The 20,582-nt window shown below is 37.0% G+C and overlaps 1 protein-coding gene across 3 annotated transcripts in view; it reads right to left on the reverse strand.

The window, feature by feature from the left end:
* SMYD3 (SET and MYND domain containing 3) overlaps window positions 1–20,582 on the reverse strand; it is a 379,637-nt gene that overhangs the window by 71,191 nt on the left and 287,864 nt on the right. For all 3 annotated transcript variants that reach the window (XM_083830359.1, XM_083830360.1, XM_083830361.1), the window contains 3 exons: window positions 12,837–12,904; window positions 10,506–10,608; window positions 2,463–2,573 (listed from right to left, as the gene is read on the reverse strand). In XM_083830359.1, coding sequence (XP_083686485.1) covers window positions 2,463–2,573; window positions 10,506–10,608; window positions 12,837–12,904 — 282 coding nt within the window. The remainder of the gene's footprint in view (window positions 1–2,462; window positions 2,574–10,505; window positions 10,609–12,836; window positions 12,905–20,582) is intronic.

Below are 20,582 nucleotides of genomic sequence, written 5' to 3' on the forward strand. Positions count from 1 at the left end.
GGGAAAAAATAAAGAAAAAAAAAACACAGCACCCAATAACTTACTTGAAGGCATATAGCATTTCTTAGCTAAACTGGAACTTGCATTTTTACTTACAACAAAGATTTAGGAACTAGATTGCTGTTGACGAAGCCCATCATATTTACAAAGCAACATTGTAATACAGAAGATTACTATTAGCTATTATTACTTATTGACTCACAGTGTTGAATATTTCACTCTTGATGACCCAAAGCTGCACCCATTGCCTATTCTGTTGACAGACTTCACCTTTTAAAAAGTTCCAAAAATATCTTGCAAAGTTGTGTCAATATCAGTGGTATTTCAGAAATGATATTATTGAATAATGTTGCCAACTGATTACTTTAAGGCATTTAAATCCAGCCATTCTGTAATTTCAAAAAGAAAAAAAAAAACCACAACCAACCAAACAAACAAATAAAACTCTCTGCCATTGTAGCTTCTGTGTTAGATGTCTCCCATCTTACAGAGTCTGAGATCAATGGAACAAAAGTATCTGTTTCCAAGTCAGTCATGTAAACAGTTAAGCGATTAAATCTCTGCTGCAGAACAATGAAATGCAGTACTATGAGGATTACTGGAGATTATATCTAATCATCCTAAACTGAAATTAAGGATAAAAGGGGTCTTCTTCACAGACATCAACAATGTTGACATGAGATTCCTTGCCTTTCAAAGATGTGTTTACATGGTAACAATGAGAAAAATTTACAGAATTTCAGAATTTAATCAGAAGGAGCTTTCCAAACACTTTGCAGTATCATCCCCACAGGGAATTTTGCTAAATGATAAAAAAAAATCTGTTGAATTCAAACCACAGTTAAAAATTTAAAAGAAAAAAAAAACTTTACTTAATTTAAATCTATTGATGAAACTATTACTATAAGTACAAATTAATTTCACTACAATTATAATTATAATTTCACTACAATATTTGTAGGTGCGGTACGCTGGTACACAGTGATGTATATGCCAACCTATGGATCTTGTTTCTTAAAACAACGTGCTGAATGGTCTTTCCACCACTTGCCTCCCCTTCCACAGACTGTTAAGCAATCCTTAAAGACTCTTTAGCATGCTTAAGTTTCTTAATCATCACTGCATCTGTGTTGGGATGCCATTCCCCAAAACTAATCTGAGATTTCATGGCACTTGAGTGAGCATCTTTAAAGGAAAGACAAACAGAGGTCTTTGCTTTCCTTCACCGCCTCCAAACAGCAGTGCAGCAATCTTTACCAGGCACAAAATGCCAACAACTTTTGCACATGCACAGGAAGTCATTTAGTATTATGTCATAAGCCTGAAACTTTTCTGTTGTCTCTTTCTTGAACTGCTTACTGACGAATCAAAGGATACATTATGTATTTAATTGGTGTACCCTGGCTTGAACAAAATTATGCACTCACACAACTGTACTCCCTTTAAGTTTTTAAATGTTGGTGGTTAATTTTTTTTTTTTTAATCTTTTTGCTGTACAGCAGTTACTTTATGAATCACACTATGCTCCTTGGAATCACATTTTCACTAATGTCTTGCATATCATCTCTGATCTACTGAAAGCACATTTAGCTATGGCATATTGACTCATCCAAAATAGGCATTTCTGAAAATAGGAACAAGTGTACATATAACCAGAGAGACAAAGTAGATGAACTGCTGTGAAGCTGGCATCATTTAGCATATTCTGTTTGATCTCACCTCAGGCTTGGAGCCCAGAATTAGTCTGGCTGGGCTATATAAATATGAAGCAACGAACCCAGAAAATAATTAATCCAGGCTAGGCTGAACTCTAATTAAAGGTCACGACAAACAAAATTTTACCTACTGCAGCTACTGACATGCTGCTCCAAGAACTTGCAAACAAGAGCACAAAAGCTACAAATAGTTGTCTAGGGAGATTCACTACCCTGAATGTAGCCTAGCTCTAACAACTCCTGAACACGTCTGGTAGTTCTTGAGAATTTATAGATGTAGGTGTTCGTCAAAATTAATTTAACATTATTAGGAGGATAAGCGCAGCCTTCCTCTAGCATCAGAGAAGTAGTTTCAGTTCCAATATTATTATTTTGAATAGTAAAAAAAACAAATATTTTCCTTTCATCTTAAAGTTATGATGACTCTCATTTTCTGAGGTCCTTGAATCCCAAAATAATCTGAACCACACTTTAGAACCGAAAGTGGTTCCTAGCTTTATGAAGAACGCATATTTTAGCAAAAACTTCTTCTTATCATGTGGTCAACATCTCCTGCTTTACTTTCCTTCATGGTTGTCTTTCATAGAAACATAAACAGGACTGAGGGCAGAGGTCATTTTTTTTTCTGTATTCTGGCCATTCAATTAGTACCAAAAGATAAGTATTACACAAAGGAAGGGAAGGTGCTGACAGACAAATTCTGGAAAATTCTGTTTCATTGACAAGGAATTTCTTTATCCAACCTACCTTTTCTTGATCCTGGCAGAGATGACAGTCACATTCAAAGCAATACTGGCGCATCAGTTGCTTTTGGCGTTCACTGGTGGGCATCAGTGATTCAATATAGCTGATGGTGAGCTGTGTGTAGCACATACAAAAGCAGAGTTGGTATGTTTTACAAAAATTCCATATTTGGTTAAAGTATAGCTAAGGTAATATTTTTGGATACAACATTCTTCCTGCAGAAAATGAAATTTTATCTTAACAGATTATTTCCTAGGGAAACAAACAAACAAACAAACCAGACAACTTCTACAAAAGCAAAAAAGGCCAAATATAAATTCCATAGAGGAACACTTTTTCACTATTCCAGATTAATATAGTTTAAAATTTTTAATTCAGGAAAAAGAAAAAAAAAATCAACCAACAACTCTTGCAGCTTTTTATCTAAACTTGGAGGAAGAAATACATAATAGAGCAAAAAAAGAAAGGAAGTTCAGCATCTGAATTCCCTGTGCATGGAACCTCATTTTCTGTCTAGCTCTAAAGATAATGTGTGTATTTAACATTGGTGAAATACAACATCCAACTATCTCCATAAATTTTGTCTCAGGGAAACCCGTACTTTCTTGCAAATGTTTTTTGCTCTATTTGAGCCTAAAGAAAGCTTCTTTTATGTCATTCCCACCTTTAGTTTGTCTGTGATGTTTTCTTCATGACCAAAGTAGCACAAAAGTATTGCAGTCATAGTTGTTGAAACTATTGACAAGAAAATTTATTAAAATGATCAATAAAATAAAATGCTTACATTTGTGCCATTTTAAAATGTATAGTGAATTACAGAGAACTCTTTAGTTTGTTCATTTTGACGCCTGCCAGAAGGAATTTTACAATGCTAACCATTTGCAGGGTTCTTCAAACGTTTAAAGTGCTGTTAAGGCACAAACTAATGATAAGGGAAAGAATATAACAAAATAACAGCCCGGCTCAGACCAGCATTCAGATATACACACTACAGAGTGATTACACTATACACCCAACACACTTTGAAACACTCCATAGAGGTCAGAGCTAAAAAATCAGGTCACATTATTTCATTCTGAGCCTAGACACTTAAACTAACTGGGAGAATTTTCACATGGTTCTCACTTAAATCATGAGAGTCCACTCAAAAAAAATCACAGGAAAACCTGACCAATTTGTACTAATGACTATGAAATCCATTGTCAGAGTCTGCATTTTGAAAACTAATGAGTATTCTAATTAAACGAGCAATTAACTAGCAACTAAAATAATGCTTGCATTTTTTTTCCCCATTTATTATTACAGTTTACTTTGATTACTTATTGAGGGAGAGCTGTATTAAAGGATTACTGAGATAGCAAAGTCAAGCACTTTTTCCAAAGATGGTAAAGTCAATAAGCAGAAAGCCTGTGGAAAAAAAAGAAAATATGGCCTCATAATTGAAGAATAATAGTATAATTCATTAAAGAGAAATTCAAGTTCCACAGATAATCAAAAGCTAGAAAGTGTGAGAACTTTGTTCGGCTTTGCTTTCTAAATAATGTTCTGTCACAGCTTGTTTGTGCTCTAGTTGAGAGGGAAGTTGTTTCACTGCTGTTGGCTGACAGCAGAATGGGCCTGTACTAATCCTTTACACGGGAACAGTAGGCTTCCCTCTGAGCTTTCTGTGGGGAATGGATGGAAATTATTTTGCCTATTTCTTTTCCATTCTTTTCTGCCAAACTCTCCTACCCCGTTCTCTCCAATCTGTCCCTCTTTTTGTTCTCTCTTCTTTGCCACTGTATAATTTTCTAGTCTTATTCTCCACACCTGGTTATCTAATCCTGCTTTCCAGCCCTCACTTCTAGCTCCTTACATAGCCATTCTTAGACAATGGACTGATTTTAGTCATTGTGTTAGTCCCAGATATGCCCTTCTTCCTCCCTTGTATGCCCCATTTTACATCTTTTCCCCATATTTGATCACTAACACTACCACAGTCCTTGTTTCCCTACTCTCGTTTCTCAGTCATCATCAGTGATCCCCACCAAGTATTTGTCCTCATTTCTTCCCCTAGCAGGTCCTACTCTGCATCCTCTCTGATATGGTAAAAAAGATCTGTCTCTCTTCCTTCTCACAAAGCAGTTTCCTGTCAAGCTGCAGCCCTAATCTCATCCTTCAGCCATTCCAAGCCCAACTGTCCTCTCCTCTCTTCTGATCTTCACGCCTTCTTGCAATTCACAAGTGTTTTCTGTCCAAGTTGTTCCCCACACTGGCCCATTCCCTGTCTCTTACCCTCTTTGAAAAAAAAAAATCATTGTTTTGACCAATGTCCTACTGGGATTTAGGTTCACAGGCGGCATCCAGCAATAAGAGGCATGCAATCAAGTTTAGGAACCATGTAAGACATCTTGAATATTCTGGAAAAAAGTCTTGTGTTTGAGATTAGTTTTTTTTTTTTATTATTTTTTTTCCAAAACACATGAGAGAATGGTTTAAACCTTTTCATTACTGTCAAAGCCATCATAAGGCAGGGTTCAGTTCTAATATTGCATAAAAAAAAAAAAAAACAAAACACAGCCATGCTGTATCTTCAGCTTCATTCTTTTTTTTTCTGCACATGTGCATGGAGTAAGTTTGAAATCAGTAATTTCTTTTCTCAAAGGCTACTGAACGGCAGTGGATGTGAACGTCACTTAACTACCTGCTCTGAACATATGACTAGGCAGAAGGAGGAAGACAAGAAGCTTCATCACATTGACATCTCCTTTTAACATTTGAATGATTTGGTGTCACTCTTGCCATTAGAGGCCCAAGTCCAAATTCCCATTCCTGCCAGGAGAAATCCATAAGTGAAAAGGATGTTTGTAGCTGGCAGACTGAGTGGGAAAATGCAGTTAGGATATTTAGATATATGACCAACCTAATGGTGACTCAGTCTACACTAACCATTTAATGGTTTAAACATAAAAATTCTGTTCAAGTCTCTTTCCTACACTTGTTTTAATTTTTGGATCCCTTCATTAGATGCAAGGCTCATTTAACTTATCCATATTTATGAAATATACCTATTTATCAAAGGTTGTCTTAATGGTATTTGCATGTGGGTTGTATGATATTAATTAAAACATTATTTCAGCTGACCAAAGCTTGCCTCCTCATTGCAATGCTTATAAAGAATGCAGTAAATATTCTTCCTCAAACTGAAGAATATATATTAAATAGTTCTCAGCCTTCATAAATGTTATTTAACAGCCATGAGACTTACTGACTCAAGACTTTCTCCTTGGAAATGCATCACTGTCTAAACCCTACTTCTTTCTTTGACGCAGAAATTCTTTAATGATGGGTATGGTGGTTCCTCATCTGCCAAATGACATGGACAAATTTTTCCAGTGCTGCCATGCTGCAGAGGACTTAATTTATGATTTTTTACTTTTATTTTTTTGTTATAAGCTATAACCTACAAAATTTCTAGATGGAGGATTCTGTAGGAATTTCAAGTCAATTATTTTAATGCAAATGGCAGGAGAAAAAAAGTGAGTCATCTTGCTTTTGCAGTCATCGGTCTTGGGGTCTTAGGGAGGGTTGTGTACAAACATCTGTTCCTGAGACAGAGTTATGTAAGTGGTGAACAGGCTGTGGTTTTTCTATTTTGGCATATGAGATCAACATGCCTTCTAACTCAAGGAAAAAATTATTTAAAAGAAATGTAATGTGACAAATATAAAGATATAAAACTTTACCTCACAGAATTATAAAAACAGAAATATTATACATCTTGGTTGAAAACCTATTAAGAAGATATTTATTGCTAGTCATAGGAAATTATGAATTTTATTTAGTATTCATTAAAAAGATTACTTGCACCGTAAGAGGACCATCTGTTATGCGTCTTTCTGCGGAAAGATACAAATCTGCTCTAACTGAATTCTGAAATTGATGTGAAACCATGCACCCATTTTGGCGCAGAACTGAACCTTAGCTAATACATCCTGTTTCTTAAGCAGGACTAATTGATTTGAGCTATGCACTAAACTAACCATAGCTATGCAACTTATGACTGGAGAACAGGCAAAATGAACTTATGTTGATCTGCAAAACACTAGGTAGACACAGTAATGAAGAAAAAAATCAATTGAAATTATAGCCCAAATCTTGATGCTATTTAAAACTGTTACTTCAGGCAGTGAAATGATAAAGACCTCTACAGAGCAGGCTGCTTGTCTTTTTGAGGAAGTAAAACAGCTGACAGGCTGCCTTATTACTGAAGGAGCCCTGGTGATCTTAAGGTGAACAGTTTCTGCTGCCTTATAATTTCTCCCCATATCCTTTCTCTGCAATCTGTAAATTTCATTTTTGCCAAGTGTAAGAAAGGGAAAACTTTATATACTGTTGAAGCAATATTACGTAAAGAAACAAAAGCTCTGATAGCATCACAACTATTGTTATCCTGAGGAGGAAAAAGGTGTTATAATTAATTTTGAGTTGCTGGAAGCAAGTTTCAGAAAGTCCTGTAGCTTTTTAAGTAGGGACATGCAGAATAAAAACTCTACAAAAATCCTTATTTCTTTCTTCCTGCTATTATATACAATTATGCTCAGAAACTTGGTACAGGGTAGAGTCTATATAGCGTTAGGAGACTCTAGGCCAACCTCCCCCATCCACGCATGGGAGATAAATCATTGCACTGAAGCCTTATCTTCCTTTCACTTCTTTTGTCCCTAACCTGCTTTATTCCACTCATGCCAGATGCAGAACAGAAAATACTTAAATTTAGTAGTGATCATTGCGAGCTGGTCAAGCAGTAGAATTTGGGGGTATTAATATAGATCCATACAGCCTTATGTGACTTATAAGAGAACGAAAGTCAGGACAGGAAGAAAAAACAAACGGCTACCAAGGTTAAAGGAAGTTTCCTACCAGAGCCAAATTTTCACTTTAAAAATTCTACATTTATTGAGGATTATAAATGCCATTTTAACAGATGAATGAGTTACATAATGATAGAAATGAAAGCTGTTATTTTGAACACTGAATAAAGCATTCACAGTCAAAAGCCAAGGGGAAAACTGTGTTTTTGTTTAAAATGGTAACTTTCTGCCCTCAAAAAGCATGCAATTCCACAGAACCACATTAATATAAAATCCAAACAATTTACCTGAAGATAAATCTGAACTTTTGGTTTACAAAACAAAATGTATGGAACAGACAATTCTTTTTCTTGCCAACTTTCAGTATTTTATTATGATTCCTGCAATACATTTTGTTTTCCTAAAGGTTCAGCTCTGGAAACCAAGTGATTACACATGAATCACTTCTTTCAGATCCTATGAAAAAGTAACATTCATGACTCACAGTTTCTTAGCGCTTCAGGACTGCAACACTGTCTTTACCACAAAAAAGGACTAAATGGGTAGAATTTTTGCATGTGATTTTAGGAGTGATTAGTTTTCCAAATATACAACACCATGAAATTTAGCACTTTCACTCTATAAGGATTCAGGCAAACATTTTCTTCTGCCTGAGAAGTCCTAATTTCCTATTGCCTGACATACATTTTGGCCTTGAACAAATTTCAAAGCCCAAACCAAAATTTAATTAAAAACCACTAAATGCCACATGGCTTCCTGTGAAAAACATGCAAATCAACAATGTCTACCTAGACACAAAACCAAAATGGAACTGGAACACCTTCCATCATGAAATACAAAAATTTTGAGCTTTTCATAGTCTTGCATACATTTTTTTCAGTAATGATCAATATAATTACTGTTCATAGCACAAACACTCTAAAGTACGATTGAGGCATAAGTGTGATTCCAGAATAAATCTGCTTTTCTACTGCTGATAATTATTTAAGATTCCTTGTTGCCTCATGGCTTGACACAACTCCAATCATATCATCTGAGAACACTTGATTTATTCAGAAAACTCAATCAGATTCTTCCCTAACATGTATTTTCTCTCCTATTGGCTCAGATCATGACCTCAGTAATAAAAGGAAAATTCAGGCCAGAACAGGTAACATGGTTCCATTTGCACGGGTGTTTAAATTCAATACACAGCTAGTAAGAAAAGTGAGCCCCACCCTGCCACAGGCAAGCAGTAAGGCAGTGTAAAAAGGAGTTTTCCACAGCTAGCATGCAGAGCACAGATAGAATGAAAAACAATAGCGGTTGCATATGAAGAAACTTAATTGGGTGTTGAAAATAATTTTAAACACCTAACTTGTATATATACCCTCATAATTTTCTTCCCCTAATAGATCTAAACTAATGCTTACTTTGCATCTTTCTCACTTATGCTCCTCTTTCTTCCTTAGACACATCCTTATTTAAAGAAACACAGATGCAACTTTTATTTCCAGCTAAATCAAGATAGCACTCATTTTAGTACAGGACATATATATCTTAGATGTTCTTTAAGGCAAGTTTTCCTTTAAGCACCAAAACTAGGAGCAATTATTGCAACAAGTAAACCAGAACCTGGGCTCTAAAGAAAATTCTGACTTTCTGAGGAAAAGTTTTTTAGAAAATATGTTCACATAAGGTGCAGTCATTTTAAAGCTCACATTCATGCAGCTGTCCAAGTCACTGTAAACTAAGTGGTTCTAGCTGCCCTGTTTTACCATTTATATTTATAGCCTTACAAATGACTTGTAACTTGCATGATATCTATTCCGCCACTGATTTTAACCTGAAGACTTCTGTGGGTCATAGACCCACACAGAAGTGTGAAATTTGGGTCACTGCTTCACAGCTGTAGCACTACTGAGTGACATTCATACATACAAGGAAATTCTACTTTGCTTCTCACTCCAGAACCACTCTGAGGCTACCTGAGTGCCTCTTCCACTGTGCAAAAGCTGCTTGTTACAAAGAACTGATTTACAAAATTTATTTGGAAAAATATACACATGTACATAAAAATAAGATTTTAGAACTCTAGTAATTAACCTGAATACATCCTGGGAAAACATTACAATCCACTGTATATTTAGATAAATAACACATCTTGGTGAATTGGAAGGCAAAGATATATAGATAAAAAGCAAGAAAAGTACACATAATTTGGCTTGAATAAGAATGCCAGACAGAATAATGGCTACACTTACTAGGTCTACAAAATTGCATCCTAGAAGATTTCTCTTGGTAAAGTAAACAAGCAAAAGCATTTCTGTTGGTTCTCCACACTATTTTGCCTACAAGTATATTTTACCATTTACATATCTTAGAAAAAGGATGCATTAAAAAAAAAAGAAAACAACTTATAGGGAGAAAAGGAGGTACCGCTCCTAAATTAGAGTACATAAACCCTTGATCTTCCCAGAGATTGAAGCACAAACGTGAACTGCATTTACATAAGATCATGATTTTGAAATAACCAAGAGCTAGACCTGCATAGGTCGTTGGTGCATGTAAAGTTACGTATATACCTGTTTTTGCAGGCCATACTAAGCAAATTCTGCATTGCGTTGCTCTGAAAGACAGTTCCTTTGAAACGGTTACCTAGCCACAAATGATTGTTTTCAAAAGAAATACAAATGCTGTCTTAAAAACAAAGCTGACAATAACTTAGATCAAAATCAGAAATCTCTCGAGAGGGATATTTTGAAGTCTTTCCTAGTAAAATGAACAAGAAAACAAACCTCACATTGCTACTTTCACTGTCAATGAAAGGTTTACAACAATACCATGGTTACAGCCTGACAAATGCTTATTGTTGCCCTGACTTAGTGAACACTGCATTCCACCCAGAAATATTCTAAGTGTTTCCATCAGGGTAAAGACATCCAAATACAAACAAAATGAAGTGCCTAAAGGAGGAAAGGAGGAACAAGAATTTATCAAGACTGCTGGTGATTTATGAGTAGTAATGATTATGGGGCCCAGGCAGTGTGAAGAGATGATTCTATTTATCATTTTCTCCCTGATAGCTATGTGCTAGAAATTGGCATCAATATATCATCAAAATATTAAACTGGTGGCCCTGCAGTCTGGAATTTATTTAGGGAGATGTCATTGTTGCAGGTGTCTGTGATGGAAGGGAGGACAAGTTAATTACCTCTTCACCAATCTGGATCTCTCGGACAGAGCGAAGTAAAAGCTGGTATCCTTCAAAAACGATCACACAGTTTGGATCACAGCTGTGATTCAGTAAAGACATGCTGTAAAGGGTGGTAGAGTTGGAGAAAGAGAGAGAAATAACTTTAGTTCACTGCCATTAGAGTGGACATAATTTAAAAATAGCTATCAAATAAAATCCCTGGTAAATCAGCTGCTCTTGGTTAGGGGAGAAAAATTAATGTTTAGCAATGAATATAAATCTTCTAATAGGAACCACACTTGGACCTGTTTACATGTTCCTGCCCTCCTTGTACTCTGCAGGGGAGGAAGGAGATGGACTCCCAGTGACTCTCTTAGAGGCCTTTCTCAGGGAAGAGGACAAAGTAGGCAAGCTGACAACAAGGCAGCCTAGAACAATTCAGAATAAAAGATTTGTCCAGTAGAACTGTGTCTTATTTCTGCTGCTTCTGCTCAGTTTCAGGGCACTAATAACATACACTTTACCAGTTAACTTGGCCCTTAGTGGGACCTTCCCTCTTTTAAAAGGGCACATAAGAACATCCTCCTCCATGTACTTCTGATTTCCACATTTCACTAGCTGAGAAACAATTGACTCTGCCAGACCAAGAACAGTTTCATAGCTGACTCAGGTCTGTTTCTTCCCCTACGGGAATGACCCACTGAAAGACCATTTCTGGCATCATCAGGCTGGAAGCAAAATTTTTGGCTTATCCATCTTCTGGCTGCCTTTATTTACTTTCCCCATCTGCCTGATTCAGCAACTCAGGATCCCCAATGCTGCTGGCAAAACGGAGGATGTTACCAAGGGTCACAGCCCTGCACCAAACCATATTTACTCAGTTCTTGACTCTTAAAGGGTTACAAAAAGGACCTTAACTCTTTTGATAGCCCTTCAAGCCTCATGAAATATCAGTCGTGAGTCTCCACACGAACTCAATAGCATACTCTGGGAGACAGTCTCCGTTTCACTTAAGTGAGATCACTGGGCCGATTCCTGCTGGAAGATGATGCAAAGAGGTACCACAGGATTTTATCTATTTTAAAATATATTGGGATGCTGAAGCTATCAAGCCATGCAACAACATACAACCTTTTAATGAGACTAAACGAAGCATTTGTAATCAAATTTCATCTTGTGGAAACTCTAATGGTTATAATGACAATTTCACCTGGAAGTGTAGACTGTCTCACCTTATTACATGCTGCAGCCCAGATGGAAGGACATTTGCCTAGAATTTGGGAACCAGCAGTTTAAGTTCACAATTTTCCCATCTCAGAATGTTTTGAAGCAGCAAAATTAAAGCTGCTGTGAACTGAACTGGGAAAGGGTCTCTTGTATCCCCTGACAGGGCATTATCACAGAACACAGATAGCCACTTTCTTCCTAGTCAGGGGCTTTTTTTCAACCAAAAGAAAACCTTCCACTAATAATAATTCTCTAAAATACTGTTCCTTTTTTTTTTTTTTTTCAAAGTACGTGAGAAGATTTGTTTCCATTCCACTATGAAATCAGATGAACGTTCTGTATTTTTCATAACACTAATTCCCATATCCTCCTAGCAGCCTTTCCCTTATCTTTACCACAAAGCAGGCCTCGTTTGTCCTTAGTCAAATCTTGCACACATGACATTAGTAGGAAAAGCAACAACAGTGACAGGCCCCTTTAGATACTGACAACATGGTTCAACCCTGTATTCACAAAAAAATAAATTGAAAATTATATTTTATCTGCTCAATTGTACGTGCTCCACATTAATAGTTGCAGGCATCTATGAAGGCAAAACCTTCCTGCATACATCCTTCTTAACTAATACAAATAAGAAATAATTCAAATACTAACATCCACCTCTCAAGGGGCTTATCTTTTCACTTTACTGGTTTCTTAGTTATGGTAATTTGCTAATATACACATTCGATCTTTTTCTTTTAATTGCCAATTCAGAAGACTCTTGGCTGCAGAATATCTGCCTTCCAAAGCAACACAGAACACACTTCCTTTTACTTGTTAGGAATGTTTAGTCACACGTTTTTAATATTAGCATTTTTTCTTACTTAGAAAGGACTACCACCTCAATAAAAATAAAATCTAAAGACATATCCTATTTAAACTGTTTTAAATCTGTAATTGGGACTATTAAGGATTTTTTCAACTTGATGATTTTTTTCATTCTCCTATAATTTATTCCCATTTCCCAGTTTCTTGTTTGGACATGTTACCTGCTACTTTGATGGCCCTTACAGCTACCTAGGAAAAAAGGAGAAAACCTAACATAGAATTTGCCTGTGAATGAAACAGTGTTCACAGTACCTGGGATACAGGCCAACACCAACATCCTGCATCTCTCCGTTACTGATGGTGAAACAGTTACAGGTCACCTGTGAAAACAAGGGAAAAAATCCAGGATTACCAGAGTAACTTGGAAACTCCATACTCAAGTGAAAAAAACTTTCAAAATAAAACGAAGGGGCAACTGGTAATTGGATGGGAAGCACTCAAGTCCAACACTGGCGCTCTTTCATTTTAGAGCAATCACATCTGGGACACACTCTCCTGTAAAACTGCAGTCAATTAAAAGCAGAAATATTAGTATCCTGCAAAAATGTGGGGTTAAACACATGCAGAGGCCCTACTTTCCTGTTCAGAGGGGAAAAAAAAACCCTATACAGTGGCTGAGAAGCTCAGCCTAGAAACAACACAGCAGATAACAGTAATGGCTGATGAAAAGCACGGCTGTTCCCATGCTGGTACTCCATTGATGCCAGGCTGTCACAGACCTTTTAAGGAGTACTACTAGAGCCCAAAGAACATATATAGCAGAGTTTTGAATTAAAGAGCAGCCTTGACTGTGGCAATGCGATATAGGCATAAATACATACAAAGTTTGTGCAATAGTCCATCTTTCACACTATGGATATGTTGGTTTGCATGTATAAGATCACATAAAAGTCATTTTCAAATTATCATTCAAGAGAAATATAATCTTTCACTTTGCCTCAAATATTCAGCTTATAGTGCATTCTTCCCTTGTACACTCATACAAAACTAAATTGGTTTTAGAAGACAGTGGAGAAAAATGAAAGTTCATTGCAAGAAGATACAGCCAAACCCCAAAATATCAGACTGAAGTGTCTTGGTGTTCATCTCCAAGATAGATCAGAAGTTTGTAAATGCTTAGCAACTATCACTTTCATGGGCTTAAACAAGAAGCAGAATGCAGCTCCTAATGAACTTTTAATATGTCTCAATTAATTTTTGTTGGTTTTGTTGTGGAGAGGATGGGGAAGGGACATGACCGTTTTCTTTGCTTTTTTAATATATATCTTTTATTATTTCTCGGTCAGTTATCAATGACATACTAATAAAATACTTGATGTAAAAAAAGACTACTTGTACATGCAAGTATTATGCAAAGTCCTATGCCTGTTCTGCATAACATTAGATTACTAATGACATTTATTTTCTTTAGAACAGAAATGAGATAGAGTATGATTTGGCAGATCTGAAAATGAGACCTGAAAGTTGTAGTTTTATCCATAGAATAATTGCTCAGAACAGTAAATGCACACCTCTATTTTAAAGTGGTACACTGAACAATTTAATTGTACACCTTATCTTATAGAATTGACAAATTATTATTTATGAGAACATTAACCATAAGGTGAGAAAGAAACCCTCTTTCAAAATTTCTCATAAATTCTGACAGCAATATTAATTTAAATAAATGTACATCCAGTAAGGCTTGTGTTTATTTATTTATTTTTAAACAGTAAGACAATACTATGATTGGTCTATTATTTATGTAACCCATTCAAATGTTCCCCATCAATTACCAAACGCATACATCTTAATTATTTCTTTCGTACTGGCATTGGACACAAAGTATCAGACAACTTCTAAGCAAAGATTAGTCCATTTAAAGTGGCAATTATAGTAGTTTTAAAAATATTGACTTGATTTTGGTATTTATTGAAAAAATAATGCCTTCCAGGTAAAAGAGAAAGAAAGCCAGCTTATGTGGACCTCAGTGCTCTCTAATGGATTACGAAGTAGCAGAGGTCAGACATCTCTTAGAAGTAAATGAATCCCTCTGCCTTGCAGATCTCCTATTATTACCATAAAACTGTTTATATTAACAACATTGAATATTGGAGTTATAGAATTAAGAGCTATAAAGACTATTTCATCATTTCCTAATATAAGTATGCATTCTATTGTGTGAAAAGTTTCATACACAGAAGTCACAAGAGTTTTACTTTTTGGTTTTTGTAAGCACGCACTAGGTTTTTATAGGGTATATGTAAAGAAAAATGTGAGATGAATGGATGCTCTGAGATTCAGACAACAAGAGTGTCTTTCAGAAGTAGCTCTCTGTGAGGCACTTTTTAACTTCTCCACTTTAGATATCTTCAGAGTATGCAGTTGCATCTCAATATCCCAGTGAAGTAGTGCAATACCATCTAATTTCTAATTATTTGCGGTTTCACAAAGGAGACTGGGAATCAGAAGCATTCAGGACCACATCTGAAAAGTTATTTAGGCTTTAGACTAAACATAGGCAGAAGACTATGAATTTTGGGCTACATAACTTTAGTCCCAGTCCAACCAGAGGCATAAGAAGTTTCAAGCGTTCTGGGGTTTGTTTAGCTTCCTTGCAGACAATCCTTCCCCACTGTTAAGCTCAGGTATGGAAACAAGAATTAGCCATTAGTGCTCATACAGAGTGTATTACAGATACCGCCCTTTGTTGTGGTTGTTCTCTGTCCTCAGCAAATGCAGACAGAGGAAGCAAGGTGGTGGTGGTGGGAAGTAGTATCTCATCGTTTATGGTGTATGAAATTCTGACATAATGACTATCCTGCGCTGATAGTTTGCAGCTGGTAACAGGAATCAAAGATGAAAACTCCACAGTCTGGCACCTGGGGGTGGGGATGTTGGTTTTCTTTCAGATTTCTTATGAAGTTTCTAAAAATCTGAATATCCCCTACATCATTTCTGTTCACAAAACTTTTGAGAAGTTTCCAGTCTCTCAAAGTTAAAGGTGAGTCCTGCCAAGGTCAGTATTGGGATTTCAATCCAACAGCCACCATAGGAGTTAATGTTGTAGACCACACCTCACAAGAAAAAAAGGAAGAAGGAAATTCTTTTACACAAAACCTGAAGAAAAATCCTTTTTCCTAGCTTCCTAGGATTCACTGACTTTTATGTGTAGCTCAGATACTAGCTAAAACTGGAGCATCCAGTACTGCTGAGAAGACCACAGGTACACTGCCTGTTTCAAGACAAAGTGAGGAAATTGGTTATGGATCAAAGCCCGCTGTGACTGGAAGTTAACTAACCCCATTTCTATGGAAGACAAAACAAAGCAAACAATGCCTTTCTTCTGTCATGGTGTTGCTTTCAGGTTTCATCATCACTTTGCCTTTTTTCTGCTTTAACTGAACCATTTTATTCCCAATACAATGACCTTTGAGGTTCTGATTCTCTGTGAACCCAGATTTTAAAATAAGGAAGAATAAACAATGCGGGGCAATATGCTGCTTCAGAATAGAGTTTCTTCCTTACAGAGGCATGGCCTTTGTCGTCTTAACTCCTGTAGAATCATCCATCTTGGTTATTTAATTTATGCTGCAGTTCAACTTGTCCCTTCTGATTCCTCTAAAAACTCTTCTCCGTCGAATGCCATAGCACTATAAATGCATATCTACATATGGAGACTGAACAGAGTACTCACAGAGTTTGCTAGACCTACAAATAAGGAAAAATGTCCACATACTTCAGAACTCCAAAGTTGCAAAGTCAAATTCCTTGCCATTTCTACAATTTCTGAAATAACACATTTCCCAGCATGAGAACTGAGGGAAAATTCTCACAGGAGATTCACAGGCTTTTCAAGTCTCCACAATGCAAAACTTTTTTAAGAATATCCCAAAGCTCTCAAGGCTTATCATCACAGATTGATTGGCAATACAATTCACCAACAATTTAAAGTGTCAATCCTCAGTGTTTGAGTTTGCACTGTGACAATAAATCCTGCAAGTTTATTTAAAAAGAATCACTATTTCAAGCAACAAACAATATTACAACATACCCTGATTGATTTAAATAAAAAGATTTGCTCTTTGAGAGACTGCATGTGTTTTAGAGAGGTATCCTGTACCCCATAAGTTAACCCAAGAAGATGACATAATCCTTCCCAGCCTGGTAAACACACGGAGGGTAAAACAGCTTTACTGACTGACCACTGTTCTCACACATATTTCATCAGCAAACAAAACCTGCTGCAATCTGTTATGTTTTATTTCCTCTCCAAATAGCATATGAGAGCTCTGCAATTTACCTCGTAAGGAGGTCTCTGCTCCCAGGACATCTGGAGGTACTGTCTAAGCAATCTCTGCCTGTGCCAGACCCGCAGTCCAGTGGAGAGCCATGAAGATTAATTCTGGTGTTCGCATTTGACAGGGTATGAAGGATTCAGTTTGGCAACATACTGCCTTGCATTTGCATTCAGTTCTGCCTATCCTAATCCAAAGCCCTCCTACTGATTGTGGGTGCCTGTGGCCCCAGTTCAGACCTCATTCATATCACTTTACACTACAGATTTGCATTTGGGTTAAATAAAGCAGACTTTGATCCGATAGCAGGACATTCCAGATTTGGGATTTCAGACACTAAGGCAATGGAAAATTTGCATAGGGGAGGCAAGGGAAGAAAACAAATTATTAGTGGTTAAAGATTGCTGCACAAATCAAGTTACAAATACCAGGACTAATAATCAATCATTTTGCCTCCACGTGTCCCTGTATGTTACCGCAGCACTGTGAGGTAGTTCTTCTAATGTGCACAAGAAACCCTCAAAGAAGGATTAACAACAGACACATTGCACCAATAAGGCCAATATCATTTTCAGCTTTGATCTAGAATGACACCAGCCATCTCTGTAAATGGTGCGTCACAGCTGGCGTATTCTAACCTACCAGCAGGAAGAAAGCCAGAACTTTTCCTCCTAATTTACGAACGCAATGTAATGTAAATTAAAGATGCAAAAAAAAAAAACAAGTTAATGGATTATTAAGTTTCCCATTCCCCCGGAAAGGTGGCTGGATATTCCTGATCACTAGCAATTATTTAACAAAAGATGTTGGAACCAGTTCTCATGTTGTAAACAAGCTTCTCAAGAGACTCAGACATTAGCCAGGTGGAAGGGGTGGGCAGTAAATGCTATGCAAGGGACAGACTAATTCAAATGACCAAGACGTGCCCCAGAGACCTCCTAGCACCACCTCCCCCATTGTAGGTCTGTACTGATATCTCCTTCCCATTTGAGGATGAACAGATACAAGGCACAGATGGTTGATAGATCTCAAATCTGCTAATGACTTCATTTGGCACATGGAGTGCTAGGGCAACAGTGCTAAACACTGCAACAGTGCTCAAGTGCAAACGCATGGTATGCCAGGGCAGGGACAGACCTGTCAAGATCCTGTTTTGAGCATCCTTCATCCAGCTGCTTGTGGCCAGAGCCCATGGCCCCAAAAAGACCCAGGTAGGCAGAGCTCCTCCTGCTCTGAAGCCTCAGCTGTGTCCAATGCAGAGGGTAAGAGAAGAGGGGATAAGGTGTGAAGGTGTCTGCTACCAGAGTGCTGTGCTGAAAGAAGCCCCGCCACAAGGCACGTATTTCTGGCGTGTGTATATACTTACATGGTTTACTAAATCAGGAGCTTTGAATCCAATTCTCTGCTGTACTGTACTCAGGACCTAGCAATCTGCTTCCATAGGAGCCACACAATCAACAGTACAGGAAGGAAGCATTAAGAGAATTGAAATAAACCAAGAAAAAGATTCTTCTGTGTTTTGTTCTAGACTGAAATCAAAACATGTTAGAATGGTTTGGGGAAAGGTTTATCTTATTTAGATTTTCAGACTATGGAAATGGGACAAGTACTTAACAGTTTGTGATACATGCTCAGAAGCCAAATTCTGCTGCAATACCATGGCATTCATAGGAGTTACATTTCTTTCACACCAGGACTGAATTTGCAATTATTTCATTTTTCTTTAAGAACAATACATCCTTTTTATCTCGTGCCAAATCATTAAGGTTTTGGCTGAATTAGAGACTATTGCTTCAGAGCTGCTTACAGCAAAGATGTGTATTTCCAAATGTTCTCTTACTTTTTTCATCATTGGAGATCTTTCTTCCTATCTACTGTCAGAGTTTCAGGCCACTTTTTGCAATCCTAGCACATAAAAGTTTCTTATGAGCGTGCAGAACTCCAGTATCCCTGGCAGATGGGTGTTACCACCTACCAGCCAGTAGACCAGATAAATTTGGCCTGACATTAACAGATGATTTAATGCAAGTGTGCTTCAGGCATCCCTTTTTAGTACTCAGCTAAGTGGTGCAATTTTGATTGGAATGGAATGAAAATAGGTCATGGCAAATTACCTCCTATCTTCTTATCCCCACACATACTTCTCCAATCCTTCAAATGAAAATATTTAGCTATGTAGCTAAATATATTTGATCACCAAGAATTTCAAAGCCATCATTACTAGGACAAATGTTATGTTTGCTATGGGCACTTTTTTTTTTTTTTTTTTTTTAAGTGTGTGTAAGATGTAGTTACTAACTCAAGACATGAATAGCTAAAGCCTGAAACATGCAAAAACATTGCACTTTTTATGTAAAATGAAGTATCCTGAAGTTCCGTAGAACTCCCATTAAAAAATTTGTGTTCCCTGTCCTATCTTTTTACAAACTATTCTGCCAACAGTCAGAAAACCTCATGTTGCCTTTGGAGAAATTCTAGCTTTTACCCAGCTCTGCAAATACTATTATTACTGCTTTTTGGAACAGAACTTAAACACATCTATTTCTGGAGCAGAACTGGACAGAAGGATCTGCAAAGCCACTAATGGACCATATTACACTATGCATGCAGCAGCTGGCATTATTAATTGGAGTAGAGTAGAGGCATGACATCCTTCTCTTCTTCCTTATTTTCCTACTGGTAACTCCGCTCCTGTGAAACAGGGCGGAGTTATTAACTTGATTCCTGCAGCCACTGCATGCCCACCTGTTCAAAGTAAAACCACTTGCTTCTCGGATGAGATCAAACTTGATGGGCATCTGGGAGTGGTTAAGTGACTTGGTATTTGTCTTGCCTTTCTGCTTATCTGCTTTGCAATGGGTTATTCAAAAACTAAATGTGGGACTAAATATGAAAAATAAGGGTGAGATTCAGCTATGGTTCCTGGTGTGAAAATGGCATAGGCAAAACAAGACATTACTGAACTAATCTCGAGCTAAAAATGTGGTGAAATAAACGAGTATGTCATCTCCAGTACCCAGATGATTTCCTCATACCAGACTCATAACTGCTAGACAGCCTAAGTTTGGCAAGATGAAACCTAGCCCAAATGTTTCGGGCTTTGCTGACCTTATTCTTACAATTGCCGTATAATTGTTGCTCCTTCTGGAGGTGTTTGTTAAGCAAGACCTTCACATGTATTTCTCTCTTAAGGTTCATTGACCAAAAGTCTTTGGATTTGGTCACTCGGCTTGGTGGATTTTTGCATCTACTCCCTCCTTCCTTTTTCAGTTTTCACTTATTGCCTAGCAATATATTTTCTACTGGGGAGAAAAAAAAAAAAGTGGGAGGGAAGATAAAGCCTGGGGAAAATGCTTTTCATACAATTTCTTTAAAATTGTCTCTAAAAGGAAATTCCTGAAAGCACAAAAACTTGAGGAGGAAAATTCAAAACAAGGAGAAAAACAAATTTAGAACTCTTTTCCAAACTGTGATGGCATAAACCAAATATTTTAATTCCTTAAAAATGTTTAAAAAAACCAAAACCAACCATACTTTTAAAGTTTGATTTTGATTTTTTTTTCTGTAAAGAACGCTAAATAAATTAATTTAGAAACAAGAAAGCATTTTTTGAGCAAAACTCCACAAGTTTTCTTTTTTTTTCATAAGCAGCATATGGTTTTTTAACCATTTCTAGTCTCACTTTGCTACTTGAGTTACATCCTGAAACAGAGATGACTGG

This window comes from Anser anser, assembly GCF_964211835.1.
Source record: "Anser anser genome assembly, chromosome: 3".
Classification (NCBI taxonomy): domain Eukaryota; kingdom Metazoa; phylum Chordata; class Aves; order Anseriformes; family Anatidae; genus Anser; species Anser anser.